The following is a 14,753-nucleotide window of genomic DNA, read 5'->3' as shown; positions in this document are numbered from 1 at the left end:
AACATTTTTCTTAGTGATTCATTCTTCTCTATAATGAGAGGCAATTATTAAAATGTTCTTGTTATTACATTTCTCTTTCCGTTTAAGCAGCTGGTTCTGTGCTGATCTGCACTGAAAACATTTCAAACATAAAACATATATGAAGCCACTTGCAGTTATTGATAATAGAATGCATGCTTTGATTGCACCTTTGATATTCCCCCTCCCCCCCTCCTTTCTCTGTAGTTAACAGCTCTAACGATATTTCATTAAAATATGGTTCCATCCTGCACAGAAAAATGCAACTTCAGAGAGCCTGCAGACAGTGTAATTATTAACACAGGGAAACCTGCTTCTCTGGGCTGGACACGCTCTGGAGATGTGACAGTTGTCTGGCAGGACTGCCCTGGACACCTCCAGTGCTATCCACAAAAGCCGGTGTTGGAATCAGCTTTTGGAAGTTGCTGTCATTTATATTTTCACCGAGTCTTCTGGTTTTCATTGCTTTGCCCTTTAACTCTTCATGCGGTGCCCAGCTGTGCCCCAGAGATGGATGCGTGAGTCTAATATTCTTTGATTTGTTAAGGAACATGGGACCAGGGATGGTACCCAGAAAGTGATGCGATGGAGGTGGCTCAGCTCCAAACTCTGCAGCGAAGGGAAAGTGCCTCATGGGAGCTGACTTTACCAGAGGAGGTCTGGGAATGCAGCTTTCTCCACCCTCCTGATGTGGAAGGACTGAGGCTCTGCGGGAGGACGGGGAGCTCAGGGCACCCGTGCATCGTCAGACACCCTGAATGTGTCACAGTGCCACAATACAAATGCTAGAAAGTTTGGACCAAGAGGCAGGTGGGAGTATGGTGGTATCTTTTGGTAACCAGTGATGGGACGTGTGGGAATGGCTCAAAGCTGCACCAGGGCAGGTTCAGACTGGATTGAGGAAGCATTTCTTCACCGAAAGGGTGGTCAAATCCTAGAACAAGCTTCCTGGAGAGGTGCTCAACACCCAGAGCTTGTCAGTGATCAAGAAGTCTTTGGACAATGCCCCTCAGAACATGCTTTAATTTTTGGTCAGCCCTGAAGCGGTCAGGCAGTTGGGCCAGATGATTGTTGGAGGTCCCTTCCAACTGAAATAGTCTATTTTAATTACGGCCAAATAAATCCTTGGCCAGAAATGGGTAAAACAGTGGCCAGCAGAAGCATCTCAACACCTGTATGGGCACTTCATTAATAACGAAACTTCATAAAAGTTACAAATATAAAATATATATGTGAACATAATATAATAGTTTATATACATGATATCAGATAATAAAGTACCTTCAGCACCCAGCATTTTCACTCCCCTGCTTACTTTGCCTGACTTCCAAACATTTCAGCATGGATCCACAGTGCACTGTTCTCAGAACTGAGCTGTTTGTAACCAACCTGTTAGCCCTGCTACTAAACCCTGAAAGAGAACCATATTTTAATTGGTTTCCTACTATTATTTTTACCCAGTAGTGAGGGGCTATATTTGCGGCAGGAAAGCCACAAGACTGCGGATGGAGAAAGAGGTAGTCTACTGTAATGGTTTGTACAGGGGAGAAAATCTCTCTGCGCTTCCAAATGTATTAGGATTTCACTGGTGTCGATAAGCAATCTGAAAGCAAATAAGAGATGCAAACATCAACACTAAAAGAACATCACCAGCGTAGAAAGAGGGAATAGGCTGCAGTCAATGAGATGAATTCATTTCGAAAACAAGCTTTTGTTACAAAACCCATCTGCTTCTGGGTGCCTACGCATGTCCTGCATTTGTTTGCAGATGAAAAATGGAAGGAAAACCTTACTGAATGGCAGGGCATTTACAACGGCTGGAGGCTCCACTATGCACTTAGGCGAAATGATAGCATCCGCAGAACTAAAAAGCAACTCTTAGTGACTTCAGTAGGGACAGGAATTCAACCTTTCATTTTGAGAAAGAGTGCACAGAAAGATAGGTTACAGCAATCCCGGCTCTGGCTCAGACTTCCAGAGGGAGCTTGGATAAATAATTTAATGCTTTTATGCTTCAATTTCCTTCCCATAAAATGGCATAATAATATATCTCCTACCCATTCTTTATCTTACCTGCTTCTGTTGCAAGATTTCTGGGATAGGAAGAAAGGTCCAAATAAAACAAGGATGAATGCACATCAAACGAAACTGAGACAGAATTTCAATTCCTACATGCAAAGCTATCTTAGAAACGCTCGGCGGCAGCCCATTTTAGAGAACATCCTCCCTTTGACCCTCTCCCAGTGCTGTGCTGGTGCTCCCACACAGGACCAGAGCGGCTACAGCTGAGCACCTCGTACCCTGCTAACCCTGCTAAGGCAGGACTGGTAATGGCAGCAACCAGGACCCTGATGGGAGTTGAGCAGGATGCTTAAGCAAACACCTCTGTGACAAAGTGATGGGCTTGGACATCCCACAGAGACAACCAATCCAGAAAGGGCCAATGGACCTACCTGAATTGTTGGCACTTGCCAAGTTTAGCAGGCTGCAGTGCATCCCTTGCTCAGCTGCAGAGGTTCGAGAGTCCGTCTTCTCTCTCAGGCCTAGTCCCTCCATTACTTTATGTGGATTCCATTACTTACTGGAAATCACCACACAAATTCCATGTGGATTCCATTACTTACTGGAAATCACCACACAAATTCCATGTGGATTCCATTACTTACTGGAAATCACCACACAAATTCCATGTGGATTCCATTACTTACTGGAAATCACAGCACAAACGGCATCAATTGTAATTTAGGTCTCTAGACGTGGCTGCCCTACAGATCAAACCCATCTCCCTATAGGTATAGCTTTGTTTCCGACTCAAAAGTTTCAGACAAGCTTTGTACTGCTGTTCTGTAAAATTGGGTGGCATTGGCTCCGCTGGAAGCACTGAGCAGGTCTCCTCCCAGTGCCCAAACCGGGTTCGGTGAGGTTTATTTTAGTTCCAGTTCATTACCAGTGTCCTAATAGCCATTGTTTTAGGAAAGTTGTAGGGAGACAAACACATCCCACAGCTCAGTGGAGGTTTTTGGCTGAATCTCACCAGTGCTCTCGTCCAGAGGGACAGTGGGCAGTGCCAAAGCCAAGTGCCAGCCCTGGCTGATGACACGCTGCCCTGCGTCACACTGGTGTTAGTGGGAAGGATGGTCACGCTGCTCGAGCCCTGCAGCACCAAAACGCTCCCTTAGGGATTCAGGGATGAAGGAAACGGAACCCACCCATTCCATAGGCTAAGGTGACATCTTCATTGCTGGCCGCTGCCTCTCTGTGCCCACCCGTACCCCTGAACTGCCAACCTCTCTGCACGCGGGGTACATCCTGCCTTGGCAAGGGGTGCCGAGGCAGGTCCACCATGCCTCTGCACTATTGTTTGCATCAGGGCCCTATAAATATGGAGATTTCATGCATAGGATGCAATGCCTTGATTTGCATAGTTGATTAAGACACGCTTGTCTGTTCAGCATTTTTCTTTTTGCAGAGAAAAGTGGCTTTAATTTTCTGCTCCTTCTTGGTGAGTCAGTCAAAAGAAAGGATTTGACTTGGCGTGATGGTGCCTTTGCATCTCAGCAAACCTGGAGGAGAATTACAACATGCTTCTAGCCAGCAAAAAAGCTTGTTATTTACAAAAAGCAATGATTAGGTGAGAGGCACGGAATTCTACATACCAACCACCTCCATGAACCATGGAAAGGCCGAAGTGTGCAGCAGAGACAAGCCTCAGCAATGGAAATCCCTCTTCTAACACTTGGACCATTTGGAGTATTTTCTTTGAAGCAGATTATTTCTGGTAAACACGGTCTTCGCAGTCATCAAAACATTTGGGGAAAAAAATAGTGACAATTTTTGCTTTGCAAGAAAATGAAGTACTTCCATAATGCTGAAACATCCAGTAATGGCATTTTCAATCAGAAATATTTTTTTTCTAAATAATTTTTAAATTACTTGTGCTGCTTTTGGTGCAGCTTTTTGCAAGTGTTAGGTACTGGATGACGGAATGAAATACACTGTTTCATTACAGCCAATTTAAAAAAAAAAAAAAAAAAAAGGAAAGCAATCAAGAGTTGGTTTTGCTGTACTTCTGTACTTCAAAAAATACAAAAGCCTCCGGCATCAGAATTTCCTGTGAACCCCAAACTTTCGGTCCTTGCCCTGCTCTGGCTGTCATCAACCTGTATGTAAAGGGTCTGATGAAAACCACAGAATAGTTTTAAAGAAGAAGGAAGCAGAAGGGAAAACTTTTTAAATAATAATAATAAAAAAATATTGTCGCTGTTCTTTCACAAGTCAATTTTAAGTTTGTGAAAATAGGCGGACGCTACTGGGAGAGGATCTGTTAAAGAGTAACAGGAAAGGGTGGCCAAGCCCTGGACCAGGCTGCCCAGGGGGGTGGTGGAGACCCCATCACTGGGGGGGTTTAAAAGATGCGTAGATGTGGCGCTTGGGGCCATGGGTTAGTGGTGGGCTTTGGCAGTGCTGGGTTAACTGTTAGACTCGGTGATCTGAAAAGTCTTTTCCAACCAAAATAATTCTGTGATTCAGAATGCATCCGTGATTCAGGGGATGCAAAAGCATTTGAATTCCATTTTAATGACAATATTTCCTATAAGAATGCAACTTTCTAATGAGACTGACACTTCTGACAGGAGGCAGAAGAACTGGTCAGAAAAGAAGAAAAAGTAATCAACCAAACAAAACCCCCAAAAGAAAACATTTGGACTGCGCTACTTCAGTTAATTAAGATAAATGATGAACAGCAAGCAATGTGCGGAACTTTAAATTGAACCCAAGACAATTTGAAAATGAACAATTTTACTTTCTGGGGTTGATTTGCTTTTCACTTTAACTCCTAGTCTACCAAGGTGGTTACAAAGCCTCCCACTATCAAGAAGCCGGATCCGCCCTCCTTACCCACAGAAAGATGTTTTTTTATGGCATCTCCCAAGGGATCACGATTCCAGCATGCCTTCCCTGTGTGCCCGTTTTGCAAAGGAAGGGTGGTGATGCCAGGAATGAAACACTTTGCTCGGTGTTTGTTTCGCATGAGCCAGCTGGAAACTCCAACTTCAGAGAGCTTCTGGAATTTGCATGATTGATCCAGAAGAATTAAATTTGTTTTCTCATCAGGTCCCCCGACAGCTTTTGGAGGACCAGAGACAGGGCTGAAAGGGGCAGCAGGGCAAGGGAACGGGGCCACACCACCGCAGCGAGGCACAGGGTAGAAACGCACCCAGGGATGGGGACTATTTGGAAAAATGGAAAATTTTCAACTGAGTAAATATCTTGAAGAATCAGGTCACGGTGGCTTTCCCAAGCTAATATACTTCAAAAGTCACTAAAATACTGGAAGAACTGGCCAGGTGCTCGCCTGGTCACTTTTTTTTGTCACTTAAACAGGAGGTGAGACTCAATCTAAGCCTCAAGAAAGACGTGCCGTATCTTTTCCTCTCATTTGCAACTTTTTTCCACAGTCTCTAGGAAGCAGTACACCATAAATTTTCATTGTTCTCTTATTTAATCCCTCCTTCCTGTAAACAGCCTTTACAAAAGCCTTAATCAGCCTCCCTGGTGACGCGCGGGGAACCACATATTCAGCAGGTAAGTGCAGATGGAGTCACTGAATATCTGGCTTATGGCACTGCATTCTGTTCCACAAGAGAAAGTAGGAATTCAATGGGAAACACAAAGAAAAAAAGAAGAAAAAAAAAAAGAAAGGAAAGAAAAAAAAAGCCACAGCACTAAAGTGAGCCAGAGTCTGAAGAATAAAACAGCATGAGTTGATCTTTAATCTCAATTATCAATGCTAACAGCCTCTATTAACCAGCTCTGACTACAGTTTATCCAAAAGCAGAAGCTGGCCTGACCGCCCCCGTGGCACGCGGGGACCCAGCTCCAGTGCGGCAGAGGTGGCTGGGAAGCTGGCAACAGGAGCGGGCAGGTCACTAGCCCTGGGAAAATGGCTCCGATTCCCCACAAAATAAAACCATTTCTATTTTATTTGAAATTAAACCTGCTGTAAAAATGAAAACAGAGGAAACAAAAGACACAATTCATACCACGGAGGCATCCAGGGGATCTGAATTCCTATTTCCCAGGGCACAAGAGGGTACCAAGGATGCACAACTCTTCTCTCTCTCTCAAAAAAAAAAAAGTCTAAAAAAAAAAAAAAGGCTAAAAAATCAAAAGCTCTGGAGGGGGAAGAACAAGAGAAAAAAAAACACCAAAAAACAGATGGGAAGCCAACAGCAGGACTCTGAGACAGACAGAAAAACAAACACCACCACCTTTTCCTTGATATCTGCCCAACTTTTAGAGAGGAAGATACGTTTCATTAAAATTTAAAGCAATTGGAAACCTCCCCCCCCACCCCCCGCCAATGCTCCACATAAATTACTCATAAAATTAAAGAACCATGCAAGAATGGCATAAAGTTACCCCAGGGTGTATTTTACTGAGCCATTATGGAAGAATACACACAAATGAGGAGGATATTAATGACTCCACAGAACACATTTTTCAGTACTGCTTCGCCTTTTCGTCAAATGACAAGAAAAATTCACTTCTGAGGCACTACACCGGAGATGCTCGTGGTTCTGCCTGCCCTAGATCTTCCACATATTGATAAATATCTGAAATAAATGCAGAAATACCCCCCGCACCTTGCAAAAGGGCCACTGCCCAATATTGCGGGGATCTTTTTTGTACACACAGAATTTGGCAGGGTGAGATCAAACTGAGGCACTTTTTTTTTTTTTTGTGGCTTTAAAATAATATATGTAACATTGTTGTGACGAGTGGAGAACAGGAGCACCGTGTCCTCCATCCATCACTGTGACAGCCACTGCAAGATGGGCTGTGGCAGAGAAGGCTCCTGATGGAGCCCATGACTCCCTCGTTAGACGGCACCAGCAGCAGGTCTGTTAAAAATTATTCATTTTGGTTACATCAGTTCATGATGGAAAGGGAAATCCCTGCCACTAGGGTTCTTGTTTAAGCAGCGCGGCTAGACCTGTAGCTGGGTGTGAGGAAGGAAGGAGGAAAAGTCATCGGCTCAACGAGCAGCCCAGGTTGGAAAGGACCTGGAAAGATCTTCTTTGGTCAACATTGCTTATTTCTGTTCTGAGAATGGAGAAACCAAAATGTTTCAACGACCTGCCTGCCCAAAGTCAGACAGCCTTGCCCCCAGCCCTCCCCACTTCTTAAACACAAGCTCAGTTTTTTCTCCACCCAGACCCATGGCAATTTTGCACCGGAGAAAGGGGATTCTTATCTCCCTGCTCCCAAAAACCTGATCACACTCACTTTGGTGGGAGGTTTTTGAGATGACCCCCTGCAGGACCTGCCCAAACCCCATTGCAGAGCTTTCCTTTCAGCCAGACCCTGACTATCACAAGATCATTTAGCATCATTTACGGCGACAACGTCAGTGACTGAAGCCAGTAGCCAGGAGAGGTGAGCACGGAGCAAAGGTGGCACCGGTGCCGTCCGAAATCCTCAGCATCCACCAGTGGTGGGGGCCAGCCCTGCCTGGGGACCCTCACCAGCCCTGAGAGGTGACGATCTGGTGCCGTCTCTGCAGCCGTGTCTGAAAGGGATGCAGGGGCTGCTACGAGTCTTCAAAATACTCAATTACACCACACGTTTATTCCGCAAACTTCATTTGTGTGGATCAACATATATGGAGCTGATCATTCCTTGAAAAAATTTTCATCTATATGGGCTTTAAAGACAGCCCTACCTTCCCTTGCTTTTTCATGTGAAATTTCATTGCATTAATTTTAATAGCCTTTTAATTTTATATGTGGTTTTGACATTTGTCTAAGAAACGTATGTTAAAAGAGGCTGCAGTTGAAATTTTGTCTATATCTTTGTAACATTCCCTGTGCAGTAACTTCAAACAATATTGTCTCCACTGAAAAACTTGTTGCAAAAAGACCCAACACCAAAACCACCCAACCTACCACCAAACCCCAAAACTTTTAACAGCTTCTGGTGCAATTGAACTTGAATGCAGTCCTGGTGGTAGTTTTTGTTTCTAGCTGTCTTAGCAAGAAAATTCAGGTGCATCCAGACAGTGATTAAAAAATAATAATGACAAAAGGACTTATTTCTGAGGTTAGATGCACCACTCTCTAACAGGAACTGAAAGTAATGACAGAAGCCTCTAGGCAAGGTGTGAACCTTGGTGACCAAAGTCACCCAAGTGTCCTGCGCAAGTAAGGTCACCCTCTAGCTGCTGCAAAATGCCCCACTTGCTAGATAAATCCATCCCAAATCCCTGCATTTCTGTCTCAGAATTCCCTTTTTCAGGACGGTGGGGTGGGGAGCACAGCTCTTCCCACCTGCTCCTCACCTCGGGGGGTATGGGATTTGCTCCGGGCAGCAGAGCACAGGAGGGGGCAGACATACGGGGACACAGCTGGGCTTCTCTTAAGTAGATATAATAGTACCTCCCTACCTCAGGATACAGTAATTAACGATTCCTTACAAAGCCCTTAAAGATGCTTGGGTAGAAGTTGAGATGTCGGCGCACGCTACATTGATTTCACTGGAAGGGGGATGGTAAGAGGCGGCCTTGTGAGGCTGGAGTGATGCCGTCAAGTTTCTTTGGGGTACACCAACGTGCCTTCCTATTCATCTTCTCCTCTACCAACTAATACACACATCAGGGAGACACGGATTTATTAGGAAACTGGTTTTAATTCCGAAGGGCTGTGAAAAGCAGTGAGCCGGTCCCCCAGCAGGGAACTGCCTTCAAAGCTGGGACCGACAATTCCAATCCTCCTTGCGAGGATAGATGCTTTTCTTTATACTCTACTATCAAGCTGCTTTAACAGAATCTTGAGGAGCCCAAATAATACCTCACAAAGTCTCCACATGTGGTATGAAAAGATTAGACATGGCTTAAGCGGGCAGGGATTTAAAATCTGGACTGATAATACTGTAGTGAAATTATATACCATAAAGGCAGAGAAAAAGAGGTTGCAGTTTAATAAAGGAAAAGAAGGGGAGGGGGTGGTAATCTGGGGACAAAACCCTTCATATCAAGCCAGCCCATATATTCTGGATGATTATTTCAAAAAGCTGGAACTTGTTCTGGTGATCTTTTAAACTGATTACAGAGCACATGGATGCACTTGCAGAAACGGGTGCTGACGGACATGAATTTCAGATGTCCTTTTTCATCAGCTTTTTCTTCTTTAACAATGCCAGGTTGCATAATACTGCTGATATTTTCAAATAACGTGGAAATTCAATTTATGAGCAGCCATGTAATTTATTGTACAAGAGTTTCAGCGTGTTCTAAAAGACAGCCGCGTAGAGGCTGACTGCCTCCCAGGACCTGAGCGAGTTGTTTCACAATGATAAGATAATTCGGTCAACACAAAAAAGCGAAGGGAAAAATGGAAAGCAATACTTTCTCCAGGCTCAAACTTGATGCTTTAGAGAAATCTTAACAATATTAAATAGGAAAGATATTCTAAATGTCTACGCTGTGCCTTCAACAGGGCTGGGAACTCTGCGTCGTGGTAGCTTCAGAGGGTGACAGCAGAGGGTAGCGGTGCCTGCTTTTCACTGGGAAGGCATTTTCCCGATTGAAATGTTATTTTACTTCTGTAAATGTAGCTGTATATTGGTCATATTACATATCTAAAATACAAACAGATGCAGCAACATGTATATGCACATGTGTGCGCGTGCGTTTAAGCAGAGGTAAATTGCTAATAGATAAATGATACTGCTGAGTGGGTCCTTGGTGCCTTAATGTCAAAAGGCTCCGATTCCTAAACTGACTTTCAAGAATTATTTCCCCAAAAAGGGCTGAGATAGAACCTTGCTTATGTTTGCACATGGTAACCGCAAGTAAGTGGCAGAGCAACATCAGAGCAGGATTGAAGACGTACCTAACATGCAACACCGTTGAGAAAAACAGAAAGCGACACCTCTCAGGTGACACTTTCATCAGCATCACAACTCTCGGGGGTTTGGGAAGTGACAACGGGGAGTGAAATTCATGTTTTGTGATAAACAAAGCTCTAGACAACAGTATCACAGAGTGATGTAAGTTGAAAGGTCCCTTTTCCACTTGTTCACAACACCTGCCTGGTCAGGGGACATCGCACACGCTCTCGCTGGCCCTAATAGACACTTTGCCTGGGGCTCAGCTTAGCTGTTAAGGAACCAAACAGTTCAAAGGCCACCTGAAGCCACCTCCAGAGGCTCGCCTTATGCACAGGATTTGCTTCCAAGCTCTTCTTCTCCTCCACTACCCATGGAGAGCCATTCCCACCTCCTCTACCTGCTCCCAGCCACAAGTCACCTATGGCAATGAACCGAGAACACATTTCAGGGGGTTCACAGAACAAGGGGGTTTCAGACAAACACTGCCTTTCGGATAAAATCTCTCTACGTGGCAACACATGGCAATGTAAAACAGTTTGTGTGCAGTGGTACCCTCCTGCCTTACTGCATGGAGCATAAAAGCAGCTCAGCATCCCACTTCCCCCGAGATGGTTCACTAAAGTGGTCCAGTGCCCATCGGTATCAGACCCAGCACCCATCTCGGTGCTAAGGACTAGATACCAACCCCATTTTAGCGGCCAGTTCCACTGAATTATTACCTTTGCCATGGAAGGGCTCAAACAATGTTTCAAACCTCTCCCTGTAACTGTCCTTCTTGGACCTTCCAAGCAAGAAAAGCTGCAGTAGGACAAACTCAACTGGAAAAAATGTCTCTTCTTTCTGGAGACCAGACACGTGTGCAAGTACTTACAATAAAATGAGCCGTAGAAAAAGAGAAAAGTGTCTGCTGAAAGGTTCCACCTGCTCCAGAGATTTACAAAACACACTTACTGCTAAGCATCAACTAACAGAAAACCTTGCTTTCAAACACCGATAATCCAAAACGTTTACTCCAGCGGAAAGATTTTGTGTTTTTCAGCGAGTTTATCGCGTTTTCTTGTAAAAACCCCAACTCCTTATGTACCGTAGCACAGCTTTTGAGATCACTTACACTGTCACATCATAGAAGATGGGATGTGCGATCAAAGCCGTGACACAACCCAGCAATACACTGCTGCTGAGCAGGTCGGTGCTCTGCCAGAAATCTTACAGACTGAGGAAAGGTGTTATTTACCATACATAAGGACCCGGCCGTATTTTCTAAGAGAAGCTATATAAAACCCTTGAAGCAGTGCACGAGGAGAGCTGCAGTTTGTCACTAGAGCTGTTGGTGCCACCCATGCCCAGCCCCACTCCAGCGCAAACTCACGCTCCGGCTGCGTGGCGACCTTGACGGGCTGCGAGCTCTCTCCTGGTCCCCACTCGTTGTATGCCACTACTCGGAAGGTGTAGGTCTCCTCTGGCTTCAGGTTGCCCACAGTAAGTTGCAGAGTCCCAGACTGAGATGTGTTGACTGCCCGTTCCCTAAAAAAATAAATTTTTTATTTTAAAATAAATCACTCTAAAATGCATGTGGATCTTAAAGCATTATTGATTTATGCAGCTGGTAACCTGCTCTCAAACTGAAGTTTGAGGCTTGTTTATCTATAGGGCTTTTTTTTTTTTTAAATCATTTTTTTTTTATTTTAAAATTCCTAATTCAAGTAGTGGAGCCCGCTGGGAATGCTGCAAGCACTACAAAGACAACTTGTATTTAGGCACTTCATAAGTTATACAGTATATTGGTCCTTTGCCTTCCTTAATACAACAAAAAAAAAAGGAAAGAGATGGAAGGAAATGGCTATTCAATAAAGGAACATGCCTCTGATACAGAAAGGGAGATGCACGCGCAGCTTTTGGGATGCAGGAGAGAGTCGGAAGGGTAAAAGTGAGAAACCTCGTCGGGTGAGATAAACCCAGTTTAAGAGGTGAAGCAAAAGCTGCACACGCGAGCAAAGCAAACCCAGGAATTCATTGAGCACTTCCCACTGCAGGCAGGTTCAGCCCCCCCCTCCTCCCCCTCAAGGACAGCAGGCCTCCATCACACCTAACAAGGACTTGGGAAGACAAACATCATCACTCTAAATGTCCCCCCTTCCTCCTTCTTCCCCCAGCTTCATACGCATCCTATGGGATGGAATATCCATCCCCTCCCAATTTCTTGCACCCCTCCAGCCTTCTTGCTTGCAGGGCCCCAGAAGCTGCAAAGTCCTTGACTCAGGAGAAACATCACCAAGCAGCAATTAAAAACCATCAGCGTGTTATCAGCCCTGTTCTCCCACCAAATCCAAACCACAGCACCACACCAGCTAAGAAGAAAATTAACCCTATCCTAGCCGAAACCAGGACACCGGGACATCATCCTCCCATCAGGGCAAGAGTCGGGTTAATTTTTCCTGGCACCACTAGCAGCCAGGGCTGAAGGGCGACCGGCACCCTGAAACTGGATTACCCAGCCTTGGGTCACGCAAAACTCTGCCAGAAAAATGATTGGTGAGAAAGATACGGACCTAAAGTCATTAACATGGGATTATCTGGGAAAAAAACAATCCTTAAACAGTAAAGCAGGGTTTAAATTGGGCAAAATCACAGTCATTTCACGGACAATCTGCAAGCAGAAGTAGGTAAAATTGCTTTTGTAACTGATTTACTATGGGTGGTGTGCCTTGCTCTTCTCCTTTACTAGAAGCCCCCTGAAAAAATAACAACAAAAAGGTAGATTTCATGCTGTAGGAAAAAAAAAAACCCAACTAAAAAAATCATTTAAGACTGAATCAACTAATTGTTAAACTTCACACAGCGCTGCAATAGCCATAGCAGCAATTCAGAGAATGGGGATTATTGGTCCTTTGGGGAACGTTTCCTTGAAATGAAATTTCTCAAACCAGAGGCCAGTCCTGTCCTCCAAGCATCGCACTCCACCGTCGCTCCAGCCCTCTGAGGATTGACTGAACAAGGCTTGGGCGACCGTTCCCTGGGGTTAAACACTTGGATCATCCCTTAGCGGAGCCAAGGGGAGTTTCACACCTTTATTCCAGCAGAAAGGTTTCTCTTGGGGGGCTGCTGCTCCCTGGTGAGGATGCTGGCAGGCAGAGCCTTTGCCCTTCCCAAGTCTGCTAATTTTATTCTCTTGCCTCTTACCCCTGGTTTCTGTTTGCAAGCTGTCCAAGTGGGAACCCACTTGCACCGAGAGTGGCTCCAATGGATTTGTAACCGTCAGATTGCCGCTGAAGGCAGCGGGGCTGCGGATGGCCAGTGGCCGCTGAACAGAACAGCTAGGATATGCTCTTAACCCTTCAAGAAGAAGCAGGAATCCACAGCCCTAAGAGAGAAAACAAACTCTGCCCCGTGACTTCCCACCTGCAGGATGAGGGGACTGTCAGCCACTTCTCTCACTGCATACATCTTTTTTTGGTAACAGCAAAGAAGCAATGAGACCACCTTTCAATGCCACAAGAGCAGTAAAGAAGCAAGAGAACGAAAAGCTGACATGATAAAACTCCAGTCAGATCTCATATAACACTTCTCTGTGACCGGGGTACCTGTGGTGATACATATATGCAAGTCTGGAAAGGTGCAAAGGTTTGCAGCATTCTTTCAGGAAGTCTTTTCCCGTTATCTGGTAAGAAAGAAAAAAAAAAAAAAAAAAAGAAAATAAAAGTACATGACTCTGGTGCCCTTGGCACTCGTGTCACTGGTGAGTGACTTCCCGAGAGGAATCAAATGCGCTTTTTAGACTAAAGGGACTGAACCAGCACAGCTCTTTCATCTAGTGTAGTTTGGGATGCAGGTGTGAAGGGCTATGGTGAGGAGCGAAATTCTGACACAGCCCCTTTGGTATCGGATGCTGAGTGCGCGGAGCAATGGTAAAACTCCAGCCCTGCCACAGAGGCACCGAGGAGACCCAGGGCTGCCGTTCCTCTTCTCAGACCTGCCTTTGCTGTGTCACCCTCCAGTCTCAGCCTTCTGTAAACGTCCAAGCAAGTCCTTGGATTTTACTCTAATGCACTCATCTGCAAACGTAATCTCAGCAGCTTCAGTGCTCATCTTCCACTGGATGTCAACAGTGGGACTAAAGCCCATCTCCCAGGACACTTCTCTGTATATAGATATATACATGTATATCTCTATATTTATATGCATAACCAGGAGCTGTATAACCACGCAGGTACACCAGTGCTCTCAAGCTGATGAACACAACAAGCTCACCACCTGCACGGATGGGCCAGTCCATTCCTAGATAAATGCAAGCCCAGGTAAAACTGATGGCTGCTCCCACTGGAAACCGCCAGGCGGGCTGGCAGCGGCTGGAGGTGCCTGCAGCCCACCCCATCTTATCCACACATCATTTCCAAAGCTAATTAGCTCAAATCCCAGCCCTGCGCTCTGGTAATTTCATGTTTTCCAGTTTGGAAGCAGAGTTGACCAGCAGAAGCTCTTGGCCTGTCCCCAGCCTGTGCTGAAAAATCACAGCGGGCAATCTCCCCGTCCTTGGCCACCCAGCGTGTCCCTTCCATGCACCTCAGGAGAGCACTGAGCACATTAAACCTTTATCGGTTTTACTTCCTATAGCTTGGGTTTTCCAGCTATCAGATCCAGAGCATCTTCCAGATGCAACACCAGAAGCCCACAGGGCAGTGCAAGATATTGTTTGTAACTTCAAAAAAAATAAGAAATGGATTGTATAAAAAAAAATTCCAGATTTTCCCAAGTAAAGAATGAATAAGAATCAAGCAAACACCCCAGGACTGAGACTAAGAGGAACAAAGCAAAAAAAGAAAGGGCTGAGGTTTGCCCCTGGCCAG

At 45.2% G+C, this 14,753-nt stretch overlaps 1 protein-coding gene across 1 annotated transcript in view; it reads right to left on the bottom strand.

Moving 5' to 3' along the window:
- DCC (DCC netrin 1 receptor) overlaps window positions 1-14,753 on the bottom strand; it is a 554,206-nt gene that overhangs the window by 155,466 nt on the left and 383,987 nt on the right. Inside the window, exon 9 of the mRNA XM_056325745.1 lies at window positions 11,279-11,433. Within this exon, the coding sequence (XP_056181720.1) occupies window positions 11,279-11,433 (155 nt within the window). The remainder of the gene's footprint in view (window positions 1-11,278; window positions 11,434-14,753) is intronic.

This window comes from Falco biarmicus, chromosome Z, assembly GCF_023638135.1.
Source record: "Falco biarmicus isolate bFalBia1 chromosome Z, bFalBia1.pri, whole genome shotgun sequence".
In the NCBI taxonomy this organism is placed as follows: domain Eukaryota; kingdom Metazoa; phylum Chordata; class Aves; order Falconiformes; family Falconidae; genus Falco; species Falco biarmicus.
The sequence above is the reverse complement of the archived record's forward strand: the minus strand, read 5'-3'. Positions and strand labels throughout refer to the sequence as shown.